The 27,945-nt window shown below is 35.1% G+C and overlaps 1 protein-coding gene and 2 long non-coding RNA genes across 3 annotated transcripts; 2 read left to right on the forward strand and 1 right to left on the reverse strand.

Moving 5' to 3' along the window:
- Positions 1-1,391: 1,391 nt before the first annotated feature.
- LOC107058280 (uncharacterized) lies at positions 1,392-3,350 on the forward strand. The gene is made up of 4 exons (XM_015303811.1): positions 1,392-1,545; positions 1,846-2,471; positions 2,589-2,614; positions 2,762-3,350. Exons 1-4 carry the CDS (start codon positions 1,392-1,394, stop codon positions 3,348-3,350), a joined length of 1,395 nt encoding a protein of 464 aa, XP_015159297.1.
- Positions 3,351-17,383: 14,033 nt separating this feature from the next.
- On the forward strand, positions 17,384-18,872 carry LOC107058283 (uncharacterized). Its single transcript, XR_001471918.1, has 2 exons — positions 17,384-17,524; positions 18,649-18,872. It is a non-coding gene; the product is annotated as an uncharacterized lncRNA (long non-coding RNA).
- Positions 18,873-23,406: 4,534 nt separating this feature from the next.
- Positions 23,407-24,411, reverse strand: LOC107058284 (uncharacterized). The gene is made up of 3 exons (XR_001471919.1): positions 24,163-24,411; positions 23,990-24,080; positions 23,407-23,878 (listed from the first exon to the last, which is right to left on the reverse strand). It is a non-coding gene; the product is annotated as an uncharacterized lncRNA (long non-coding RNA).
- Positions 24,412-27,945: the final 3,534 nt, after the last annotated feature.

Below are 27,945 nucleotides of genomic sequence, written 5' to 3' on the forward strand. Positions count from 1 at the left end.
CTCTCAACTTGAAAACTAAATGTTAGACTGCATACTAACTAAGAATTTAAAAATGTATTATAGTTGTCAAAAAATGTGTTGCGAAGGACCATTCGGCACCGTAAATCGGGATCGCCGATCCACTCGACGATCCGCCCTTTGGTCAATTTCATCGCCTTTTTGCTTTGGCCTTCAGCATCTTCAAGCTCTGTAACTTTGGGCGATATGGTACTGCATCGCGGAACTGTTCACCGACTCGCCGACTGCTCCATTCGATCGCCTACTTGATTTTCTCCTTCAGGGCTTGGCACACTGGAACATTAGGCGAGACATCAGCCATTCGGCGATTCGCCCAATGGATTAGGCGATCCTCAGGCCTTCTTTTCTTCGTCTTTTCAGCTGCCTTGTTCCTTTTTGCTCATTAGTGTCCATGCTTTGTTCCTCAATCCAAATACCTGAAATTCAAGGATTTATATCAGTTATTGACACAAAATATGCATTTGAGGACACTAAATCTATTAAAATAAAGCCTAAATGAGTCCAAATAGTGGACTCATAACTTACAAGGATGCTGGATTTTACATCCAGAACATAGACCAAAGAAAGAAGAAAACAAAGTTAAGACTGATGATAAATACACAGCCAAAGAAGAGGAGACTAATAAGAAACAGCCTACCAATGATCTAGAAGTGAATGGAGTTTACAAGAATGGGAGGTTAATACATCAGAATTTGAATGTAGTCCAAAACAAGAAAAATAAAGACAAACAACTAGAACCCATTCAGGAGAATCAAGAAAAAGGACAAGAGCAATACAAGGATGAGCAGCACGACAAGGAGAGAAGAGAAATCAACGATACTAATACCTTTAACAAGTTTGAGGCATTAGTGGATCTGACAGACGAAAAACCTAAAAGCACAAAGAAGATAACAAATGATCTATCAACTAATGAATCTAATAAAAAAGAGACATCCAAACCATGGGTAGAAGCATCATTTGGAAAAAAAAGGCAGGAAAAAAGTAATGGTTTAGACAAAACTCAAGCAGAAGAGTTAACAAAGTTAGCCGACAAGCAAACAGAGAATACATCCAATACAATTGTGTCCATACAATCTATAAGCAGTAAAGATTCACAAGGAGTACAACAAAAATACAACAGAATAGAGAACACAGGAAACTCATCAAACAGGGAACCTCAAGGCAGAACTAATAACACTCAGTAGATTGACATACAACCAACCAGTCCAGAAAACTTAGTAGAGATACATAAGACCAAAGAACCACCAGACCACAAGCAATCATCATTGGGGGATCAGGTACCTGCAATTTCAGTGGAGACAGAATCATCATCAGTAGCAAATTCAACACAAATCAATCAAGACACTGCAAACAGCAAAGAAAGAAATACAAAGATGAAAACAGATGCTATAGTGGAGCAGCTAGAAGTTCCTAACAATGAAGTAGATATTGGAGATGATAATGAATTAGAACACACCACAGATACAATATCGATACATAATAAAGGTGATATATCTCCTAGATTGCTTGCAAAGGCCAAGAAAGATGGTAAACAAATAAAAAAACAAAGATAAAAGTGTACCTCCTAAGTTAAAAGAAGGAGTACAAACAAGGACAGCTAGTACCAAAACCACTGCTCAATGATTTGTTCAATTATATGGAACATAAGGCATGTTAACACTCAACATGCTTTTGAGAGGGTAATAATGATGCACAGGCAGAAACACTTTAATTTCATATCACTTCTGGAACCATTTCAACATCACAGACATATTGACATGTATAAACTTTGGCTTGATATGGGGACAACTTATCACAATGTGAATGGTAAAATTTGGTTATTTGTAGAAGGAAGATTCCAGATTGAAGTCCAACTAGACATGGAACAATTGATATCCTTCAAGCTTACAAACAATGATGATGGACAAGAATTACAAGTAACAATTGTGTATGCTAGCACTGATAGACAAACTAGAATAGCACTGTGGGACGACTTACATGATATTGCAGCAAACATGTCTCTACCATGGGTGGTAGGAGGAAATTTCAACGTAATAACAGATGAAGAAGAAAAGTATGGTGGTTTACCCGTGCAATATAATGAAACAGAAGATTTTGTTCATTGTATAAACACTTGTCAACTAGTAGATTTGGGATTTAAAGGGAGTATATATACTTGGTGGAATGGTAGATCAGACACAACTTGCATTTTCAAAAGACTGGACAGATGCTTAGGAAATCAAGCTTTACAAATCAGTTTCCCTAATTTGGAAGTTGAACACCTCATTATACAAGGATCTGACCACTATCGTTTAATATTGACAACTAGAACAGACATGAGACATATAAGAAAGTCATTCAGATTTCTGAATTTTTGGGTGGAGCATGAGACTTTCCAGCAGGTGGTTGCAGATAACTGGCAGGAATCCTACAGTTCAGATCCCTTTTTTAACTTTCATAACAAACTGAAAAAGGTTAGCAGGCACTCTCAAAGTGGAGTAGGGACACTTATGGTGACATTTTCAAGCAAATAGCTACACTAGAAGAATTAGTGCAAGTCCGTGAGCAAGAATTTGAAACACACCCAACAGGCATTAACGGAGAAAGACTTCAAAAGGTACAAGCAGATTTAATCAAATTTTATGCCATAGAAGAAAAATTCTGGAAACAGAAGGTAGGAATGCAGTGGTTTGAAGATGGAGATGGGAATACTAAATTTTTTCATGTACATGTTAATGGAAAAAGGAAGAAACTGAACTTACAGAGGATACAAGATAATAGAGGACTGGCTAGATATAGAAGAAGACATTACCCGGGAGGCAATTAGATTCTATACTGACCAGTTCACTGAAAGTAATCTCAATATTGATTTTGAGATGTTAGAGTGCATTCCCAAGATGATAACCGAAGATCAAAATGCACAGATACATGAGATGCCAGATGAGGAGGAAGTAAAAAATGTAGTGTTTGGATTAAATTCTGATAGTACAGGAGGTCCAGATGTGTATGGATACACAGGGGAATTCTACCAAGCTTGCTGGAACATAATAGCCAAAGACATGACAAAAATGGTGCAGTCTTTTTTCTGTGGACATGAATTACCCAGGTACATTACTTGCACAAATCTAGCTTTAATTCCTAAGAAGAAAGATATCACTACCTTCTCAGACATGAGGCCTGTCAGTTTAAGTAATTTCACCAGCAAGGTTTTCTCGAGAATCATCCATGAGAGACTAGTAAAGTTTCTTCCAACTCTAATATCTCCACAACAGTCAGGATTAGTCAAAGGAAGGAGCATTGTAGAAAATGTTCTTTTAGTTCAAGAAATTGTTCATGACATCAGAATAAGATGAAAACCAGCTAATGTTGTCATCAAGCTAGACATGACAAGCTTATGACAGATTGTCATGGCTTTTCTTAACCAAAATATTGAGGAAGATGGGGTTTGGAGAGATCCTGACTGATATGGTGTACAGGATTATATCCAATAATTGGTACTCAATCCTTATCAACGGACAACCTCGAGGCTTTTTTAAATCTACCAGGGGGATTAAACAGGGTGATCCTTTATCACCAACACTATTTATCATGGCTGTTGAATGCCTATCTCGAGCCCTCAATGCTTTGCATCAAAATGATAGATATAAGGAGTATGGAATGCCGAAATGAAGCCCCTATGTGAATCACTTAGCATATGCAGATGACACTATCATTTTTGCCTCAGCGGATAAATTTTCATTAGAATTAATTATGAATACTCTGGCAAATTATGAGAAGGTTAGTGGGCAGCTTGTCAACAAATCCAAAAGTGCAGTCTTCATGCATCATCAGACTCGCCAAAATTTGATGGACCAGGTGTGCATAGTGACTAAGATCCCAAGAAAGGAATTTCCCTTCACCTAATTGGGTGTGCCAGTGTATTATAGTAGAAGACAAAATATCTTCTATAAAGAGATTCTAGACAAAGTGAAAAATAGATTAAGTTCCTGGACTGGGAAGTTATTATCTATTGGAGGAAGGACAACCCTGATTAAATCAGTCTTACAAAGTATGCCTATCCACTTGTTGTCAGCTTGTGACCCACCTGCGGGAGTCATAGCTCAACTTCATAGAATGTTTGCTAAATTCTTTTGGAGCAATTCTGTGGGAAATTCTAGTAAACATTGGGCAACTTGGACAGTATTATGTCATCCATATGAGGAAGGAGGAGTAGGTTTCCGAAGCTTACAAGACATATCAAAAGCTTTATTTGCTAAATTATGGTGGAACATGAGACAAAGGAATCACTTTGGAGAAACTACATGAGCAATAAATATCTTAAAAGACATCATGCTGTGGTGGTAGAAACCAAGACAAGTACTTATGTATGGAAGAAGATGATCAAGGTGAGAGAAGAGGCAGAATCTGAAATTTGGTGGTTAATAAGGCAAGGAAATTCTTTCTTTTGGCTAGATAACTGGACAGGGAAAGGAGCACTTCATAAACTCATCCAGCAGGTGTAGAATATGATCAAACAGTAATTCTAGTCAAGGAAGTATATGAGGCAGGGCAATGGAATGAACATGCACTAAGAAACCTACTTCCTCAAAAACTAGTAGAAGACATTCTCAATCCAGTTAATTCACCAAAGGAGGAAGAAGAAGTGGATATACCTTATTGGAGACCGGATCTCACAGGAAGATTTACAGTAAGTTCTTCCTTTCCTCATATCAAACAAAGACAGGAAGTGAATAAGATTTACAACTACATGTGGATTAAAGGTATGCCTATTAAAATATCTTTTTTTATGTGGAAACCGTGGAAGGCCAAAATACCACTAGATGATACTTTGAGAAGTTGGGAATTCAATTTCCTTCTAGATGTTTTTGTTGTGATCAACCAAAGGTAGAGGACATATCCCATGTCTTTCTACACTCTCCAACTGCTCAACAGGCATGGAAACATTTTTGTGGACCTGTAGGTATAAGAATGGAGAACATGCACTGTTATGATCTCAACTAACTGATAAAATGTTGCCGTTAAGAGTCGAAGTCCGGAAGGAGTATAAGTCTTAACTGAGTAAATAAAAGAATGAAGGGCCAAGATTTATTTCAGTTAATTAAGCTCAAGGGACGAGATCGTGCCACGTGGACAGATGGTTATATATACACATCACAGACGAGAGAGAAGGCTAACTAAAATCTGGTAATTCTCAGCCCTTTCCTCGTGCTCTTTTCTCCCTCTCAAATTCTCTGCTCATCTGATTCTTTCCTCTCTTCTTCTTCTTCTGCAGATCAATTCTTGAATGGAGCTCAATATTAATCTCATTTCTTTTACTAGTTAGAATTTCCCTGTTGGTTTGAGTACCATTTCTCTGTTTTTGATAAATAACAGAAAATTCCCAAAAAGTGTTGAGTTGATTGTTTAATTTCTATATTTGAATTTTGGTCTCGGTTGAGATCATAACATGCACCTATCTCAAGTGATAAATCAATGGTGGGAAATAAAGGTTCACCATCAGGTGAACTACATCTTTCATGATGTCCCTGCCATCATTCTTTGGGAATTACGGAAAAGGAGAAATAAGGTGCGACATGGAGGAAAGATGTCAAATAGTGACAGATCTGCTGAGTTCTCAACAAGAGGCACGAAATACACAAATTGGAATTCAAGGCACATTAGAGCTTATTCTAGAAAGGCTGGGTGCGTTAGAAAGAGCTCCTGCTGGTCAGAACATTGGAGGAGGTTTACTTCCTATTCCAGCTCAGGATAACAGAAACCGACCCCAACAGACTCCTATCCTTCCACCAAGATGGGAATTGCCCTCTTTTGAGGGTGAGGAACCTAAGGTATGGATTCGAAAATGCGAGAAGTACTTTGTTCAATATAAAATACTTGACAGAAGGTGGAATCTGCTGTTTTTTATTTGAATGGATTGGCTGAGGTATGGTATCATTCGTTGGTGTTGAGTAGAGGGTTAGTGACTTGGATCGAGTTCAAGGAGGAACTGATCAGTCGTTTTGGTGAAATACTAGTGGAAGATGTGGTTGAGGAATTCAACAAATTGAGCCAAGCAGGTTCTGTTGATGAATTCCTTGGGAAATTTGAGGACCTTAAGGCTCAGATGCTCATTCGAAACCCTGCACTAAATGAAGCTCATTTCCTGTCAAGCTTCATAGGAGCGTTGAAAGAAGAAATCAGGTTCGCTGTTAAGCTGTTTAAACCTACTACATTGAAGATAGCCATTGAAAAGGCTAGGATGCAGGAGTTAGCTATTGAAGCTGCTCAAAGGAGGAATAAGACAAGTACCAGATCCACTCAACTTGTGACTAATACGGTTGTTAACAAAGGGCCTGCTAACCCTGCTGTTAAGAACACAACATTTCGACTCAGTCCGGAGGTGTATGAGCATAGGAAAATCAATCATTTGTGCTTCAGGTGTGGAGAGAAGTATGGGCCTGGTCATGTCTGTAAAATGAGGCAATTAAATTGTTTGATAGGGGAAGCAGAGGCTGAGATTGATATGAGTGAAATTATTACACCCCAGGAAGCAGATGAACCACCTGATGTGATGATAGAAGGAGTAGTAGAACAAGAGATTCAACAAGCTGTCTGTCTGAATGCTTTGACAGGTCATAATCAAGGTGAAAACACTATTTTAGTGGGTGGTACTGTGAAGAAGAGGCAACTTACTATATTGATTGATTCAGGTAGCACTCATAGTTTCATAGATGAACACACCGTCCAAGCTACTGGACATGAATCAAGCCATTGCCCTCCTGTGAGAGTGACTGTGGCTGATGGCAACTATGTGATGTGCACATCCCATTGCAAGGGTTTTTCATGGAAAATGCAAGGGAGAACATTTATTGAAGACCTACTCATCATTCCTTTAGGAGGTTGTGATTTGGTACTTGGTAATGACTGGATGAAAAAGCACAACCCCACCAAGTTTGACCATGAAAGAAGATGTGTCATTATTGGAAGGAAGCCGAATAAACTAGTTTTGCCGGCTCTAGTAGAAGGTAGTTTGAAGATGCTCACCAGTGGTTCCATGAGCCGAATGCTGAAGAAAGGACATGCTCTTATCGCTCACCTGTTCATGATGAGCATGATACCAAATGCAAGTGAAGACCCTACTGATGCTGCAGTACAGGAGGTGATAGATCAGTATGTTGAGGTGTTTGCTGAGCCTAAATCCCTACCACCTGTGAGATCATTAGATCATGCCATTCCACTAAAGCCTGGGGCTATGCCAGTTAGTCTGAGACCCTATAGATATAATTACAACCAGAAAGATGAGTTGGAGAAACAAGTAAAAGAGATGCTCACCAGTGGAGTTATTCAGCCTAGTCAATCTCCATTCTCTTCACCAGCCTTACTAGTCAAGAAGAAAGACGGTACTTGGAGATTTTGTGTTGATTATAGGGGCCTTAATGAAATCACTATTAAGGATAAGTACCCTATTACTATAGTGGATGATCTCTTAGATGAGTTGTGTGGTGCAGTCATTTTCTCCAAGGTCGATCTCCGGGCAGGCTACCATCAAATAAGGATGAAAAGGGAGGATGTGTTCAAAACTGCTTTCAGGACTCATGCAGGACATTATGAGTTTAAGGTAATGCCATTTGGCCTTACCAATGCCCCAGCTACTTTCCAAGCCCTTATGAACCAGGTTTTCCAACCTTTTTTGCGAAAGTTTGTCTTGGTATTCTTTGATGATATACTTGTATATAGCCTTACAGTAAATGATCATGTGCAACACTTGAGAGTTGTGTTTGAGACCCTCAAGAACCATTCACTCTATGCTAAGAGATCAAAGTGTTCGTTTGGCCAATCACAAGTGGAGTACTTGGGGCATGTTATTACCAAGGAAGGTGTAGCTACTGATCCTCACAAAATTAAAGCCATGGTTGAGTGGCCTAGACCAAAAACACTCAAAGCTCTCAGAGGATTCCTTGGTCTTACTGGCTACTACAGAAAGTATGTTGTTCATTATGGTACTATCAGCAGGCCCCTCACTGATTTGCTAAAGAAGGATGCCTTCAAATGGAATCCAGAGGCTGAACTAGCATTTGCAGCCCTTAAAACAGCTATGAGCACCACACCTGTGCTTGCACTTCCTGACTATTCACAGGAGTTTGTTGTTGAAACTGATGCCAGCCACGGCGGTATTGGTGTAGTACTTATGCAAAAGGGAAGACCAATTGCTTACTTTAGTAAGGTGTTAGCACCCAAGCACAGAGGCAAGTCAATTTATGAGAAGGAGTACATGGCCTTGCTAAGTGCCGTGGATAAGTGGAGACACTATCTCCAGTTCAAGCATTTTGTTGTGAGGACTGACCACCACAGCTTAAGTATTTACTGGAACAAAAGGTAACCTCGGCTATTCAGCAGAAAGGTTTAACCAAGCTGTTGGGACTTGATTACGAGGTTCAATACAAAAGAGGTGCAGAAAATAGAGTTGCTGATGCCTTGTCAAGGCAGCAAGAAGGGCTAGATCCTTTGGATGATCAAGCTACGGGGAAATTGATGGCTATAAGCAGCTGCACTCCAACTTGGATACAAGAGATTATTGGGAGCTATCAAGAGGATGCTCATGTCCATGACATTCTTACACTACTGTCAGTAGACTCTCATGGGCCCAGTTTATGGCACTATTCAGCTGGAATACTAAAGAAGAAGGGCAAGGTATATGTGGGATCTCATGGAACACTCAGGCAACAACTCATTTCCTCTTTCCATGACACTCCCCTTGGTGGTCATTCTGGTCAGTTAGGTACATTGAAAAGGCTATCACAACTTTTCTATTGGCCAAAGATGAAACTTATGGTGAATAATTATGTGTCGAGTTGTGATGTATGCCACAGGAATAAGGATGATAATGCAGCATATCCAGGGTTGTTGCAACCCCTACCTGTTCCAAATCAAGCATGGTGCCACATCAGCATGGACTTTGTGGAAGGTCTTCCCAAGTCTAAGTCGAAAGATGTCATATTAGTGGTGATTGACAGATTTACTAAGTATGCCCACTTCATAGCCCTATCGCATCCCTATACCGCAGCTACTGTTGCTTCCATATTTTGGAAGAGGATACATAGCCTACATGGCACTCCTGAGTCTATTGTGACGGATAGGGACAAGGTGTTCGTGAGTAACTTTTGGAGAGCTTTATTCAACTTACTCGGCATTCAACTCCATTATAGCTCTGCCTATCACCCACAAAGTGATGGCCAAACAGAAAGGGTTAACAGATGTTTGGAAAACTACTTAAGATGCATGGTGGCAAGCAGACCTAACCAGTGGAAACAATGGTTGTCAGCAGCTGAATGGTGGTATAATACTAATTTCCATACAGGGTTGAAGTGTACCCCTTTTGAAGCTCTTTATGGGTATACACCCCCTCAACTGTGTATAGGACCTCTATTGGAAAATGTGGTGCAAGCTGCTGAAGATGTGATCATGCAGAGGCAGCAATTTTTGCAATTACTTAAGGATAATTTACATGCAGCTCAAGCCAGGATGAAGTTCTTTGCTGATAATAGAAGAACTGATAGAGAGTTTGCAGTGGGAGATTCAGTATACTTGAAGTTGCAACCATACAGACAAACATCATTAGCACTAAGGAGGAACCTTAAGCTCAGCTCTAAATACTATGGTCCCTATCTGGTTATTGCTAGAATTGGTAATGTTGCTTACAAACTAGCATTACCACCTGAATCCAAGGTCCACCCTGTCTTCCATGTTTCATTGCTCAAAAAGAAAGTGGGCGATCGTGTCGTGGTTCAGTCTACTCTGCCTAACACTGGAGCGGATGGTCAGTTTATAGTGCAACCAGTTGCCATTCTGCAACGGCAAATGGTTAAGAAAAACAATGTTGCTGCTGTCAAGGTTTTAGTTCAATGGTCAAACCTCCCTCCTGAGGATGCTACATGGGAGGACTACCAACACTTACGCACCACCTTCCCTAATTTTAATCCCAATCCTTGAGGACAAGGATCATTTGAAGGCGGAGGGTATGTTATGATCTCAACTAACTGATAAAATGTTGCCGTTAAGAGTCGAAGTCCGGAAGGAGTATAAGTCTTAACTGAGTAAATAAAAGAATGAAGGGCCAAGATTTATTTCAGTTAATTAAGCTCAAGGGACGAGATCGTGCCACGTGGACAGATGGTTATATATACACATCACAAAAGAGAGAGAAGGCTAACTGAAATCTGGTAATTCTCAACCCTTTCCTTGTGCTCTTTTCTCCCTCTCAAATTCTCTGCTCATCTGATTCTTTCCTCTCTTCTTCTTCTTCTAACCTAAGGTAGAGGACATATCCCATGTCTTTCTACACTCTCCAACTGCTCAACAGGCATGGAAACATTTTTGTGGACCTGTAGGTATAAGAATGGAGAACATGCACCTATCTCAAGTGATAAATCAATGGTGGGAAATAAAGGTTCACCATCAGGTGAACTACATCTTTCATGATGTCCCTGCCATCATTCTTTGGGAATTACGGAAAAGGAGAAATAAGGTGCGACATGGAGGAAAGATGTCAAATAGTTGATTAATTTATCAAATTATGCATACTTTGATTTTACTTATAAAGACAAGGAGAAGAAACAGTAAATATGTCCCATACAATTGGAGGATAGTGGTGGACGCTCTAAATAACTATAATCCTAAAGTCAAGGTAACCAAGGTAATTTGGAAGCCACCTGACACTGGATGGATTAAAGTTAATACTGATGGTGCCTCAAAAGGAAACCCAGGAAGAAGCTCCTGGGGTTTCTGTGTAAGAGATGAAAAGGCGGATATGGTGCATGCCCAAGCTCAAGACATAAATGATTTGGCCTGTACAAATATACAAGCAGAAGCTATGGCTATTTTACATGCCTTAAATTTCATAAAGACAACACAGATGGATAGAGTGATGATTGAAACTGATGAAAAACATTGTAGAAAAAAGCTGGAAGGTTCCATGGCGAGTTGCTACTATTTTAGAGGAAATCTGGAGACTAATGCAAGGAAGAACAATGATTATTAAGCATATCCTTAGAGAAGGAAATAAATTGGCAGATCATCTGGCCAATTTAGCCTTGGAAAAAGGAAACATTTGTGTGAGCACTTTTCAAGAGATGGAATCTGAAGGAAGAAAGATAATCAATAGCAACAAGTTGATGATGCCCTACCTGAGAATTCAACTATGCAAAAGATGAAAATAAGATTGGAGAAGAGGGGAAAAATAGATCCTCAAGTGCAAATCCTATGGGAGGAGAGTATGGGATTTCTTTTTTGACCAACTGTTTGTTCATTTTTGCACGTAAACTACATAAACAACACACAAAGAAAAAATAACATAAATAAATCAAGGAGTGCTAAACAATCAGCAAAAGAAACATATTGAGCCAAAGCAGCATATTGAGCCAAATGAAGATTCTCAGATGCAAAAGGAGAGGCACCAAAGGATACTCACACAAATTGAAACTTTGCTTGATACATTGAAAGTTGGAAAGTGGTGGTATCAGCATCCTTGGATGCTCCATCCACTGTCCAAAATAGATGTAAAACAGCAAAAGTATCAAACACCAATGTTTTCCAAAGTAATAACTAAGAAATCGATGAAGATGATTAACAAAGGAAAAAAAAAAAGTTCTTCAAATTCAAGTCCAAAAAGAGGAGAAATATGAAGAATTTGTCTATAAATCATCTGTCTATCTATGCAAAAACTCAACCAACTGTGAATAGACATCAAGAAAAAATTATACAAATGAGGAAAACAAGAAAGGTATGCACATCTTGAAACTATACTGAATACGTTGAAATTTGGACAGTGGTGGTATCAACATCTTCGGAATCTCAACCCAATGCTCAAAATTCAATGGAAAACAGTAAAGTATGAAGAATACCAGTAGTTCCCAAATAGAAGTCAGAAAAAAGTGACCGTTCAAGAATGATACAACTCGATTAGGTGCAACGAATTCAAGAATAACAAGCATATGAGCAAAATGTGGACACAAACCAATGAGATAAATAGGAGAAAAAAAAGAATACCGACCTTAAGTGCAAACACATGGCAGGACCAAATTAGAATAGAGACCACCGCTTTCAACAAAAGCCACCACTCGATCTGGGCACCAAGAAAACACACATACAAGAGATCTTTGAGGAACAAAACAAGAAGAAGGAGAAAATGGGAAGATGAACAGGAAAACAGGGAAATTATCAAGAAGCTGGAAGGAGAATACAAAAATTATACCTTAGCTAAATGGAGGAAATGGATCGATGCATTGAAGCTTGAAAAGCTTGCTAGCAAAATGAAGAAGTAGCTCTGAATTTTCCAATTTCAATTTGGAAACATACTTAACTTTTGTTTCTCTTGGTTTTTTTAACTTTACTTTAGATTGATGTACAGACCTTCTATTTTCTTTTGTTTTGATTATTTAATAAAAGTCAATGGGACCTGGACCCACTGATCTTAATTTTTTATTTTATTTTTAAAAAAAAGATACTTGACAAATATATTTGCCAAAATATATATAACCAAAAACTACTTTCCAAAATTTTTTCAAGTTTTCCCCAAGTTTTTTGGGGCCGAACAGATCCTTAAACTATTTAGGGAAAAAGGGCCCACGCACGCCATTTGGGGTGAGTGGAGGAAATCATTGAAACACTGATAGTGTTTTTACCCACTAAAATAGACATTAGTTTGGATATATTTATCAGGTATCATGTGACCAGGAGAAAATCTACGTAAGAGGTAGGGGATTCAAACTCCTCGGTCAAAAAATCATGCTGTATATATAGAATTAAATTTAAATACTATGCATATATAACATTTAATGAACCCTCAACATAATTGAAAAGCGTAGCTCAATGATTTAGGGGGTTCAATCTATTATTGAGGTTGCAGGTTTAAAATTTGCTCATACCTAGTTTTTAAATATTTTGTCCTTTCTCACTCTTTTTGTATTATTAAATAAGCAATTGGATTTTGTCCTTTTCAGCCCCCTTTTAGTGGATATTTGGACCTGCAATCGACATAAACTAGTTAAGAGTATTCTTTGTTTAAGTTTAACCAAATATATATATATATATACTAGAAGGGCCTGGCCCATGCTTACATAGAAAGACTAAAATTAGCTATGATACTGGCTATTTTGAGGAAACAAATGTATATCAATGGAGGATTAAAGTTTTGAGATCTTTTCTCAGAACTTAATTTTTTGATTTGTGAGCACATTCGTTGCATCTTTACGCTCTATAGCCACAATGCTCTCTAGTTTAACTCTTTTAATTGGCACAATATATTTGTTAGGTGATTCTGAATTGTGATTTTGATTAACCCTTTGTATATAGTCAGTCCTAAACTATTTCTTGGCACAGTCGCACAAGAATTTCTATTTGTTAAATGGTTCAGACGCCTTACAATTTTCATCATTTGTACAACATATAGGGGTATCTGAAGCACACTGTTTGTGAGGTAAAATAAATCAACCGAAGAGATTATTGTAAAGCAAGAGCTTTGACCAGAGAGGTGAATATGAATCCAACAAATGTTGAAGTTTTATCTGCAAAACACAAATGAGAACTGGAGAAAGTAGTAGTCACTGGAATTGCCATGTAGACATCAAAATCTTGGCTGTAACAAAATATTATCTTACTATCGAAAGCTCAAACACAAAAGACATTGCAAATCTAGGCCTTACCATTGTTCTTATGCTGGGATCATATTGCTCGATAAAAAGGGAACATTCAAACACTTATATTGCATTTTAAGGAGTCTCACAAAGTGATATGCATACAGGATGACCATTTTTTCTTAATGAAAACCATTTTCACTAAACTGAAAAGGAGAAACTTAACTATTTGTTTGGCAAGAGTGGCACAACCTGCAGAAAAGCAAGCTAGCTAAAATTCATTTATAGTTCATTCATGATGGTCAGTAGGTTTTACCAATTGCTAACAGAAGTTTCAAGATTTGGGATCTTGGGTAATGTTCAGTGGCTTTATAGCCTTATAGGTATAAAGATCAAAATCAATCTTTGATTAAGGTCCAAAAGCCTAGCTTTCTAAGACTGCACAAATGTGAATTATAAATTTATTGCACAACTATTTTAACCAATTTCTGTAGAAAAACCAGAGAAGATAATCAAAGACATGATCCATCAATAAATAAGAAATACATCCTAAAGAAGAACAAATGAACTAAAAATTAGAGAAAGTATCAAGAGTTCATATGCTTCATCTTCTTCTCGTGCACCTCCTTAATTCCACTACATGTATTCATACACAGACAAACGACATAGCAAAGTTGATATATTTTAATAACAAAACAACCTATGATCTTGCAGATAAAAAATAAAAGCAGAAGCTGGACAAACATTACACTCTTAAAGAAGCGAGTAAATAAATCAGATCTGCGTGCAAAAGCATATACAGGTACAACTTGAGAATTTACCAGGAAAATCACACCATGAGAAGCAAACAATAGGCGAGGGCTAAGGAATTCAATATTTTTTTGGAACTGCAAGATTTATCATTACTTCGAAAATTATTAACTGTTTAACACTCACATCCACCTACCACAAAAAGTTGCGGCAGAAAAGAGAAATAGATCAGTATCATGATGGATAAACGTAATAAATATCTAGTATTGTATCACGTTAACATCGCTTGCCGACAAACAGTATAACTTAAGGAAATTGATAATCTGATTCCTTTAGGAAAAAGACAGAGGAAAGAAATGACGGAAGCCACTGAAATCAGAGTTTACCAAGAACCTTGAACAAATGATTGAGCACAAGACTACTTGAATACAAGCTTGATATCACACTATTATATATAAGGTTCACAATATTTACAATAGACACAAGCGTGTCGTCGTGTATGTCGTGCAGATACACTGATCCAAAAGTTGTTGCAGTAGTTTCTATTATATTATTATATAGAAATGTGAAGACGACCGGACGACCAATGGCAAATTAACAATTATGTTATTATGCAAGAGTAAAATGGTAATTATGCATGATTGATATTTTAGCAAATCAATCTTTCTTTTGCTTTCCATTCCAGATCCTTCTAGATCTCTTTCCTCTGCTTGCATATATAATTTACAATTGCTAAGACCCAAGAGACAAAGTGCTCATTCATCTTCTTCAAATCTCTTCTTCTCCTGATGATGGTGCAAAGCTTATGGGTTACGAGCTAAATCAACTGTACTATTAAAGCTTCATTTGGTAATTGTACAAGTCTTTTTGTACTTTGTGGGGGTGATAAAAAGGTTTTTTGATTATCTCATCTATTGCTATTTATTTTTAAGTCAATAAATTTAATAAAGAAGATTGTTTCAAAAAGTATAACTTTGATGCCCTGTTATTTTGTGTGCCAAATTGTGACATAAGTTATTGTTCCTGAGAAGAATCCATAACCTATATTAATTCTTGGCTAATAATATAATGATTCCCAAGAAGAAATTGTCGATCTAGCGGAGATTGTTCTGTTCTTAGAAGTGTCATTTGAACTTCATCTATCTTGATTGTTGTCTAATAAATATAATGAATTGGAGAGGTCTGCCTAATAATGTAGATAGTAACTCTTTTGGCCATTATTTTTCTAAATAAAAGCTCCAATTCAAAATTCTCAATTTTACTACCAATTTGTATGTTAATGTGAGTTGCATAATAAATGAATCCACGGGCAAAAAATCGTTTCTCATTCATTAAATTTCTTTTAACCTTGTGCACTCACGTGACCTTAAAACATCCTCCTTCTTCAAAGCAAAGATATCGGCTCTTGCTGAAGCAGAATAGCCCTTCAATTTGTAGAAGCTTAGTAGCTCAGTTGGTTTTTGTTGACTACCTGAACTCCGCCTTGTTGGTGACGGTTTGATTCTCCACATTGTAATCCCCTTCGCATTTTCCCTTTCCCTATCCCTACCACTACCTCTACCCCCAATTTTAACCCAAAAAAAAGAAAGAATAATAGCCTTCAATTCTTCTTATTCACTTAGAAGAATATTTTAACTCTATCTATACTTATATTTCTTACAATTTTCATTTTTCAATTTCACTGTTGAATTTCTTTGAGTGTTGTTGTTCCATGATGAAATTTCTCTACCTATGAAGAGAAGGAAAAAAAATAAAATTTGGCTTGAAGAAAATTCCTTTGTAGATTTGATACGATTTCCTTGTTATTTTTAATGTCATTGTTGACAGAAAGTTCCAATCTAACTTTTCCTTTCTGCCAATTAAGTTGAAAGCAGAGAAACATATACTTTACATACAGTTTCCTTGCCATTTTCAGCTTCTCTTAACAGTTGATTTTTGCTCTCTTTGTAGGCGTTGTCGATTCAACAAACACTTAAAACTTGTGATCCTTATGATTGTGAACTGAGAAGTATATAGAATTGGATCCAGGTGTATTCTGTCACATTTTCTGAAAAACAATAGCAAGGAACATAACTAAAAGATGTGGCATAGTATTTTTTTCTCAAAAACAGTTGTCCGCCACAATTATAAATGGCCAGCTTAAGTTGTGTGGAATAAGCACGACATCTATTGTACCCTATGTTTTCAAACACAATTGGCATGTAGGAGAAAGTCTTACCATGTGACCTGAATAAATTATTGTCTAATATCTACCAGTGTTTTTCTTGACATGTAAGAGTAGAAGTCACTTTGTTATTTGGGACCAAGGGATTGTTTGTCCTTCACTGAATTAGTTGAGCTATAAAAAAGAGTATCTATGAATTTTATTAAATTTTAATAAGCGGTTGGTGAGCGCCAAGAGAATCCTCATGTTCTAGGGGTTTGGTTTAACAGTAAATGTTGTGCTATGTGGAACACAAAGATGTGCTAGCTGTATCACAAGTTTGAAACTTGACTGCTAGACCAAATTTTACATTTAAGTGAAGAACAACAGTGATAAATCCATTATCTTGAAAATATTCTGGTCATAAAAAATATTTGACGAGAGAGTCAACAAGATCATGTTGTTAGGAAAATGTTCCAAGAGTCTGTGTTCTTTTGCTACTCGCTATTCTTTTCCTGTTTCGATGTTTCATTTATCTCTTCATATGAGTTTTAAAAACTTTTTCCTTGGAGATTTTCATTCTTCAGTCCTCCGATGTCGTATCTACATGTTTTATAGAGTTGCTTTTATATATTCCTCACCCTGGATTTGAAATACCAAGTGTCAGTCACTCTTAATTTTATGCTGATCTGAGATCTCCATGTTGAACATCATATTTTTACTTGTTTTGTTCATAGATTTTCCAGTTGCACCACACTTTAAAATCATTTGAATTTTATCAAATTTTAAATTATATTATATCTAGCTTTGAAGTTTTATGGAAGAAAATATTTAGGTACAGAACATATGGCACAGTAAAATCAATTTTTTTTTTATTAATTTTGACAAAGACCAAATGGAGAATTGAGATTCTGCACTCCTCTTGTGAACCATTGCGGAAGGCAAGGGTACTACAAAAAGAGAATCGTTTACCTCGGAGCCAATTTTTCAAGACCATTCCTTGTAGTAATTTTATGTCAATATGGTTAGTGAATTAAATATTGATTATTTTGAGGCTATATTGTTTACTTCAACTATTTTTTTTTCCTTATATCTTTGAGTTTGTTTACCTACTTAAATTCTTATATACGTTTTCTACTAATTTTTAGTAAAGATTAAGTTCAAAAGAATGTAACATAATGAAAAATTGTTGTAATTTGACGTCGAACTTACTGCTTCCCTTTGTTTACTTCAACTATTTTTTTTTCCTTATATCTTTGAGTTTGTTTACCTACTTAAATTCTTATATACGTTTTCTACTAATTTTTAGTAAAGATTAAGTTCAAAAGAATGTAACATAATGAAAAATTGTTGTAATTTGACGTCGAACTTACTGCTTCCTTTTTAGCTATGTCTTACCTCTTGTGCCATTGTGATTGCAATCACTGCCTAATATAAGAAGAAAGTGATGGTAAATAGTCAATATATGGTCATTTCATGCAAGAATGGATGCAGAAGCTTAGGCAGAGTGTGTACTTTGCGTTGGAAGGGTTGCACCTAGCCGTTAAGTTGGTTAGGTTTTATTTAAGAAGAATAGTTTCATGTTGCTCAGTTTAGTCCAATAGGTTTTAAAGTTGTTTCTATTATTATCAAAATTGCCCGATATGTTTGAGCATTGGATACTTTAGGTCCAATTGCTGGCCACTTATGCTTCTATTTAAGTATTGTATTTGTCCTTGTTGAATTGAAGCAGAGAATTGTTTAGCTAAATAGAGCATAGCTTGTTTCTTACTCTTTTTCTTTTCCTTTCTTTCTTTTCTTAGCTTCTTACTCTTCCATTACTGTCTTATTACTTTTCAATGTTGTCCTTAGCTTAATTGTATCATCATTCTTGATTGTATGATTTGTATCCATAAGTCATTTTGAATCGTGAAATGATTATCAGTTAAGAACAAATTTTAGAGAGGATTTAGTTAGCATGCTTATGAAGTCGTAAAGTCTTAAACCTTTCCCATCATAAAAAAGTTATGGTCGCTTTTTGGGAGTTTTCCGCTGAATCATATGCTTCATTTAAGGGAGATTTGATTTGTCTATATTTGATCCTTCAATTTCTTATGTTTATCTCTTATGTCTATTATAATTATTAAAGTGTTCATTTGATATATGCAGATGGAAGGCCTTGGATTGTGTAGCTCTTAGAAAGAGTTGTGTCATTCTTCAAGGATCACAAAGGTTCGATATACTTAATAAAATCTTTTTTTTAATTATTTGCTATGCTATGTAATTTTTATATCTATTTGTCACGGTTGTTGCCTTTTTAGGGGGCTATTGGTTTGAGTTAAATGACAATCATCATGTTAATAAAAAAATTCTCTCGGAATTACTTTGATAAATTATTTTAGAAGGTCATTTTATTCTTGAAATACCAATGATTGTGAGATGGATTCTTTCTCCTAAATTCTAATGATGTGTATATTGATCAATAACATCATATGGGCACAACTTAGATTTCTACTATGACTGGTATAATTTAAAAATTAAAGCCCTACCTTCTTTTACCAAGTAATGTTATTGCAAGATTTTACGCTCTCAAAGCTGACATACTACATGATCTTCTTTTTCATTGAAGGTTTGGTGTTAGATATGTCAAATAAATATATCTTTAAGTTCAACAACAACCATGATAGTAAGTGCGATATTGTTGTGTCGGAAAATGCGTATGCGAATGTTTAATATTGGTTTACATGACATAACATAAATTAAGACACAAAAATTAACATATATTGGGCCCCGTGTAACAAAATATTGACTCTTGAAAAATCTACTGCTTGTTCATTACTAATTTTTAAAAATAGTATTAAAAAATTATTGCACTCAAAATTCTATTAATGTCACATAAATTAGGATAGAAGAAATTAACATTTTATTATTTAAAGTTTATATAAAAAGTACTACAATTATTGTAATTATTGAATTCAAATATTGAAAAATCATATAAAAAATGATTAACTTTCTAAATTCTATTGTGCCACATAAATTAAGATAAAAGAAGAAACATATGTTATTTATAAAAATAGATGTTAAAAGAACAATAGTACTATAAGTCACAATAATTAACAACTTAATTTTAAAAAATAATATATACAACAATTAGCTGCCTCTTCAAATTTCATTTTGCATCACATTAATTTGACCATTAATTCTGCTATTTTTTCCTTTTAATTTTGTCTTACATTTCTTTTTTAGCCTATTATATATTTGAAAATTACAGTAATAATACTTTAAATCACAATAATTAATAAGTTTAAATATTTAAAATTAATATAAAAAAATCATTTGACTTCCAAAATTCTATGTGTGACACATAAAATGGGTTTAGAGGAAATGACATTTATTATTTGACAATGACGTAAAAAGTATATAAATCACAATAATTAATAACTTCGAAATTTAAAAGACAAACAAAATTGGCTAACTTTCGAAATTATATCAATACCACATAAATTGGGACATGAGAAGTAAAAAAATTATTTAAAAATTACGTAAAAGGTACTACAAATTACAATAATTAACAATTTAAAATATTTAAAAGACATAAAAATGATTATTCTTTGAAATTATATCTATGCCACATAAATTGGGAGAATGAAATAATATATATTACTTCAAAATCGCTTAAAAAATTATAAATCACAGTAATTAATAACTTAGAATATTTTTAAAAATCATATAAAATTTTGAATAACTTCTCAAGTTTCAACATGTCTGCTTGTAGCCAGGGGTAGTTTAACAATAAAATTTTCTTTTTTAAAAAATTGTCTTTTATTTGTTTTTGGAATAACACTTTTGAAGTACTACTGATGAAGTTATTCAGGCTAATAGGTTTGTTGTTTTAGGTTTGAATGATGGATGATAGACACAAGTGATAAATGTATTCATTTTTCTAGGGGCAAAATGTAGACAAACACATTGTTTGTGCTCCTTTTATTTGTGTGAAATTCAAAGTTAATTCCCACTTACATGTATACAAATGGTGGTGATGGGGTTACTGGTTCTTACCTATGAAGTATGCTCATAAAGCTATGGTTGCAATAAATTTTATGGGAAGAGTTGGGCATGTGTAATTTTGAAGATTGTTGCCTTATGTTAAAAAGAATGCCTATGCTTTTATGTTCTCTGTGATTTTAGACATTTATTATAGCAAACAAACAAAGAACTAAAAGTCAAGTCCTGACCGAATGACAACACCATTGCTGGTACAAAACATTAGTATTACTTGGCCTAAAATGTTGGGCTCGTGCTTAGCACGGGCGACACTCATCTAGTAGTTATAATAGAACCCAAAAAGTTAATAGTGTTGGGAGTTTTTAGTACAAAATGATGGTATCCTAGTCTAGAACAACAACATGGTACAATTGGAGTCCGCGTAAGCTTCTCCAGTCGCAGCAATTATGGCACAGCAAGATGTCAAAGTACCTAAAAGTTGAACGGTAGAGATACTGGCAAGGAAGTGAGAGAGATACTACAGCAAAAAATTGAGACAGAATTTACTACATTAATTCCACAAATTTACAGTCAAAGGTGATAGTTTTATGGTGAAATTATGTTAATAATAAACATTTACTTAGACAAAGGTGTAATACAACATACGAACTGAGTGTGGCATATCCACTTGACGCAAAATCTGAATCCCTGAGGCAGCCCAAAAAGTTGAAAAAGTTGAGTACCATCTTTGTTACTTCCTTCTCCCCAACTTCTTATAACATGACCTTCATACCAAGTGAGGTTGTGCAGATTGAGAATCCCAAAAGTTATGATTTTTTAGTAACCAAAAATACCAAAATGAGGAACATACTTCCTGTAATTAAATGTAAATATATCAAATTCAATCATTGAAGTAATCATAGCTACTTTGATGTCATATTACTACATATAAATGTAAACATACAACTGAATGGAGTTAAAGTTATGTACTCTGGAAAAGAAATGAAGAAGCTTAAAAACTTAAAAATATAAAAATCAGTAGACATTCAGAGCAGAACATGTATAACCTCTTACTACAAAGAGTACACAAGCGAATGCAGTTGATATTTCGATCTGACAGAAGTGACCACCACATGGAACTTCCTAACTGATTTGTACACTTGCCCATAAGAACTCAAATATAGACAACACAGAGTATACTTTGATGTAGAAGCCAAAAACCTAAAAATACTATTTGACGGCTGTAGACATTCTGAGCATATCCCAACTTCTTCACTATTCAATATACCCATGGGGACATTACTATTTCATATTGCTGCCAATTATTGAAAAGCGCACATGCTACAAATAGTTAGCATAAGATCCTCATATAAGTGTATGAACTTTATTATTTCCACTGACCGCATATTTATTTGAAGAAGGTAAATGAAAGGGTTCAGATAGAAGAAAATACATAGCTGAAGCTCTAAAGCATCCATTAGTTATTAGTTATTCTTGACATGTTTGCCTTGACACAGTTGAGTGAATTTTTACCAAGTCATTGACCTCCGGAACACTTAACATTATGTAGTCTAATTGAATTAAAAAAGCATAATAATGAACTAATGAGCCTTTGAAATAGAGGTCGAAAGACTAATATGAATCTTATTAACGTAAGGTCAATATGAAATAATGGCTGAAATAACTTAGGAAGACCAGTTGAGACAAACTCAATTTCAGTTACTGTTCCAGACCTTGTCATTGGTTCTATAGTTATGGAGCCTTCCTCTGGTTCTTTTGATTTCACTTAATTCCTCATTACTGATCGTTAGGAAAAATATCATGTGCTGTATTGGACTTGTAGCTCTCAGAAGAGAATAGATTCTTAAAATTACTTATCTAAGCAAGCCTTACAATTCTGCCGTTTCCAACCCCTTAATATGTTATTATCAAAACTAAATAGGCATGAGTATCTGAAATTTAACAATAATCCACATTTCTGCTAGACATATTTAGTAAGCTCATATTGGTGCTTGTCAAGTTAATTGTTACAACCTTTTAGAAAGGGGAAAAAAGACCGACTAATCTGCCTAACTTCACCGACAGGTTCACTAACCTTTCACAACCTCTTCATTGGCGTGGGTGGTTCAATTGAGGCACCGCTACTGGAAAATTCAGATTCAACAAATGTCGCTTTCATCTCTACCTCGTTAGCATCAAATGATTTGGCCCTTTTAATGTTCCTCTCGCTAGTGCCTGGTAGAGATACATGTTCTTTTTCCGTGTAGGACAGAACTATTAGACTTGACTGAGTAACATTAAAGTTTTTCCAGGATGACTTTCTCAGTTGAATGTGAAATAGTCTCTTCGGCAACATTTTTTGGGTCTGATCAACATGGAGAAGTTGGTTCTGGAAACAAAAGAAATCATTTGCAGAAGTATATTAAGTATATATAAACACATATTAAGTATATATAAACACAGACACTAAGAAATATAAGTAAGAGGTAACCTTGACGCAGGTTGTGTCAAATATGTCCTCTGCCTTCATGGAGAGAAGTTTTTCGTCTGGATCACCAGAAATGAAGGCACTTGTTGAACCACTGTCATCATAATGAGTTAATACTTGAAATTTTATTTGTATATATGTGATATTTTACCACAATAAATTTGTGTATATAGCATAAACGTAATACCGAGGCACCAATGTAGTGGGTCTTTGACATTTGCGCAATCAAACTGCTTCTTCTTTTTTGTGCGTTTTTTCTGTTTGCAGCCTGAACATTCTAGGACGCAAAACTTTTGAAGATCATCCGATATTGATATTTCGGCCTCAATGTGGAAAACTCCAACCTGTAATGCCCAACAAAAACTGTATATCTAACTCTACTCCATCAATAATTTGAGCTAGTCTAAATATTTCTGAAACCTACTGAAGCTGTTGTTACAATTTTTGCAATAGAAACGATTCGTTGGTGAACATGATTCACGGTAAGAGAAGTGGATGATCCCGCGAAGTTACCCGACACATTGCCCAAAATCACGTCTTTGTTTGTCTTTGCCATATTATGACAACAGAAAAATTGCGAAATATGTTTTTTATGGCACGCTAAAGCTAGAGATGTATAGTAAGAAGTCAATTCCAACTGATCAATTGTAATGCTTGCAGATAGGTAGGATTTATGCGTATCGTGGAGTTGAATCTGGTTTGCAAGGATAAACCTATACATATGAAATGATAGTGTAATAGTGTATGGTATAAAAAAGTGAGATTTTAGTAAAACAATGTAAGTCACGCATACTTTGATAACCAGAGATTCCAATGTTCCATGCAAGCATTACAGGGAACTCTTTACCCTTTCCCATTTGAGCTGCCAATTCAGCTCCTTCAATTTCCCCGAAGTCGTCCCATAAAGTAAGCAGAAATTGGTTTCGACTGAAAGCATGAGGAATACATGAATATAACTTTTTCTCGAATCTATAACAAGATTGTGTCAAAATCTGAAAACGTAAAATACCAATGTATAAAACAGAAGGTTGTACTTACTGATCATCAGAAATAGTAACCTCGCGAATCCTATTTTGAGTGCGTCATGCATATTTTGAAGGGCCACAACGGAGAACAACTGCTACAATATCTGGTAGAAATAAAGAAATATGAGGTCATTACATGTGGGGACATAATTTTTTGCTACCTAATTGTTAGTAAGAGGAATATACCAATTTCTGCATTAGGACCAGGAGTCAGTTGAGCAATATTGGCAAAAGCTGTGGTAAGTAACTTGATCAGTGGCAACATTGATTTCTCAAGCTGGTTATTTGGTTTGATATGTTCGATCAGAGTTTCCTTATCAAGCACCCAATAAAATTTAAGTATTATCCTTTCGTACGAAGGTAGTGAAACTTTCACTCTGGCAGTAGAGATTACATATGTATTCAACAATGTAAGCTTCTTTGCATAGTAGTCAATATCATCACCATACACAACTGTCCTGATTTGTTAATCCTGTAAAGTCGGTGAACCTTGTGAGTTACAGATAAATTATATAATTATGCCTAGAGGATGAGCGAGAGGACCTGCTCGTCTTCCAAAATCAGATTTTGGAATCAGAATTTCTTCTCCAAACTTAGTTTGTCACACGACTCATGTCAACAATTTGGACTTTGCAAGTCCAATCGGGAGTGTCAATGGTTATTCCTTCAATATTCAATCTTGGCGCCATATGTCTTTATCTTCACAATGAGAGCCACAACAATTAGAGTTCTTTTAAATTCGTAATCTTGGTAATGGTAGGATACACATGCAAGGTTAAATGGTGGAATTTTTGAACTCTAGAATTTCTCTTAGTCTACTGTTAAAGAAGCGAACAAAGTTCATTACAACACATCATCAAATACCTATTGTACAATGCAGAGACAATGATAATACTAACATGCAATAGAAATTAACAAATCAAAAAATGAAAGCAAGAGACCAAAAAATATATTTAGCACTCCAATTCTTCAAAGAGATTGAAATATCTCAAATAAGAAACAACAAAGAAGTGTGCATGAGCAGAACCAAGAAAGAGGAGTTTCAGAGAATCACAATCTAGAAATTGCACAAAACGAAAACAAAAGGACATAAAACAGACCAGACATAAAAGCACAATGAACAAACAATTGCACAAAAAGAAAACAAATCGATGAAAACAGCAAAGGAAAAACGAAAAACCCACCAATTTAAAGCTTGAAGAATCTGAGCTGGAGAAGTTAGCTGAGAGAAGGTGATGGTTCACTTTTGATTTGTTTGATTTCCGTATATATGTAAAGGCAATAGTACAACATACATGCAAATTTATTACTATAGAACCATCCACGTGTTGAATGACCAATAAAAGAGGGCCAGAAAGAGTCCTGATACTTGTAAAAAGGTACAAATACCTAATGCTAAAGGTACAAAGAGTTAATGCATGTTAGTCCCATTGTTGTTGGCTTATATAAAAGAGAATTTTTACATAATTAGAATTAAAAAATATTTTGATTCTTTCTTTCGATGTTCTCAATACTAGTTTGAAGTCTTAGCAAAATTCCTATAATTGCTATTGCTTTGCAATATCAATACATTTCTCAGCCGCAATAAAAAAAATAACACAATGCATATCTCTTTTTTATACGTTCTATTTTACATCTGTTCAAAATATTTTCATATTTGACTAGTTTTACATATATAAGTCGTTCTTTTCAGCCAATATTTTTATCATTCAACATATTAATATTGATGTTTGTTCAATATTTTTTTATGGTTTAAGCACTAAATATATATTATAATATTAATAAGAGTAACTTTCACATATAGCAAACAAAAAAATCATATTTGTATGCTATAGCAAAGTTTGCATAATTGCGCTCCATAGCAAACATATATATGTATAATTCGCTATACATATACAATTGAAAGCTGTCTATTTCGCTATACATATATACAAAAAGATAGCAATTGTATAAATTCCGTTTGGCTCCCTCTTTCAGAATTGTTATAATTTCGCTGGCAGACCATTTGTATAAATTGTTGTTAGCCTCTTGTTTGTATAAATCATTGACAAAAATATTTGTATATCAAAAATCACTCTCTCTTTCGCTTTATACAAAACATAAATCATACATTATACAAACATAAAACTGGGTAGGGGAATATTTTTATTGTATAATTATAAGTGTATAGGACGAATATATATGTATTTGCATGTGTATATACAATTTTCTCGCGCTTTATACAAACAGAAACGCAATTTATACAATTTTATTGTATAAAACGAGAAAGAGAGAAAGGCAAACGAGAACTGGGCAGGAGAATATTTTTATTGTATAATTATAAGTGTATAGGACGAATATATATGTATTTGCATGTGTATATACAATTTTCTCGCGCTTTATACAAACAGAAACGCAATTTATACACTTCTGTTGTATAAAGCGAGAGAGGCGAGCACAGAGGGAGTGAGCGAGAGAGGAGAGTGGCGAGCGAGAGTTTGAGGGAGAGAGGTGCTGGCAAACAATTTGCTACAGGACACAATAAAATCAAAGTGTGATTATACCATTTAATTTGAATTAATAGTTTGCCATTATGTACAATTTTCCCTATTAATAATTCAATCCCTGCACCTTTTAAAATAAAGTAGGACACTGTAAAATGAAAGAAAAAAAAACACGATATCTTTTAAGAAGGATGCGGTGGTACACAACCAAAATGGAAAGAATGTTAAAAGGGCATGATAACGCGGGTAAAATTTAGCGGACGCCTCACTTTGCTTTTCATTCTAAAAAATTTTCACATTTAGTTTTTTATAATTTGAACCCCTAAATAAAAATTCTGAATCCGCCACTATATGTGACTGTATTTGGGATACACTGTCTTTATCCCTCTCTCCTTCCTCTCATTTTTTTATGTGTTTCATAATTTCATATACTTGTGCATCTAGTATTAAATTCTATGAGTATATCTAGTAGAATATGAAAGCATGTATCTGACTAAGAAGATGAAGAAGAAAAAGAGGAGATACACATATGTATCTCTTCAAAATATCTAGTGTAAATATATATAGATTCATACTTGTTAGCCCAGAGATGAACATATGCATCTCTTCAAAATATCTAGTGTATATGTGCATAGATACATACTTGTCAAGCCATTTTACCTTAACTATGATGAGACCCACCTCAAAAAAATTGAAATCCGCTTAATTTACCTCGAATTTCCCTCTTGCCCAAGAATTCACACATCAAAGACACATTGTACATTCCCTTTTCTCTTTACTCATTTTCCCAAAAGAAGATCGATGAGAGAGAAAAAAAAAATTCAATTAGGAAGATAAAAATCCTGGAATGATTTTGTAATATTTTAAACGGAAAATGGTCAGAAAGAAACTATGCATAATTGAGCAAAAATACCTTTTAAGTTTTCTTTTATCATATGTTCTTTATATTTCTTTTAAATATTTTAAGTTGTTAATTATTGCGATTTATAATGTTTATTACATAATTTCCAAATATATCAATTTTATCTCTAAAATTTCTAAGTTCAAATTTACTATTAAAATTTAAAATCTTAAAATTTCAATAATATCACATAAATTAAAATAATAAAATATTTATTTATTTTATTTTAAAAAAAAGAGCAATTCTCACTAGAGCCGTCAATATGGGCTAGGCCTGTTGGGCCGGCCTGGCCTAACCCGAGATTTAATAGGGCTGGGCTAAAAATTTTGGAGCCCATTTAAAAAAAGGGCTTTTTAGCCCGGCCTGAATAAGCATGCTGATTTGTGGGGCTTGAGAAATATAGGTAGGGCCGGCCCATGGGCTAATACAAATTAATTAAAAAATATAATATAATATTAAAATTTAAAATTAAAGAGATCCAAACTCAAAATCTATTTAAAGTTTTTTAGGAAATCACTAAGTATAAAAGTTGCATCCACCATGAAAATGTCCAAACACTTGTTGCTACTCGAAACTGGTTACATG

The sequence above is a fragment of the Solanum tuberosum genome, unplaced genomic scaffold, assembly GCF_000226075.1.
Source record: "Solanum tuberosum cultivar DM 1-3 516 R44 unplaced genomic scaffold, SolTub_3.0 scf00464, whole genome shotgun sequence".
NCBI classification, from domain to species: domain Eukaryota; kingdom Viridiplantae; phylum Streptophyta; class Magnoliopsida; order Solanales; family Solanaceae; genus Solanum; species Solanum tuberosum.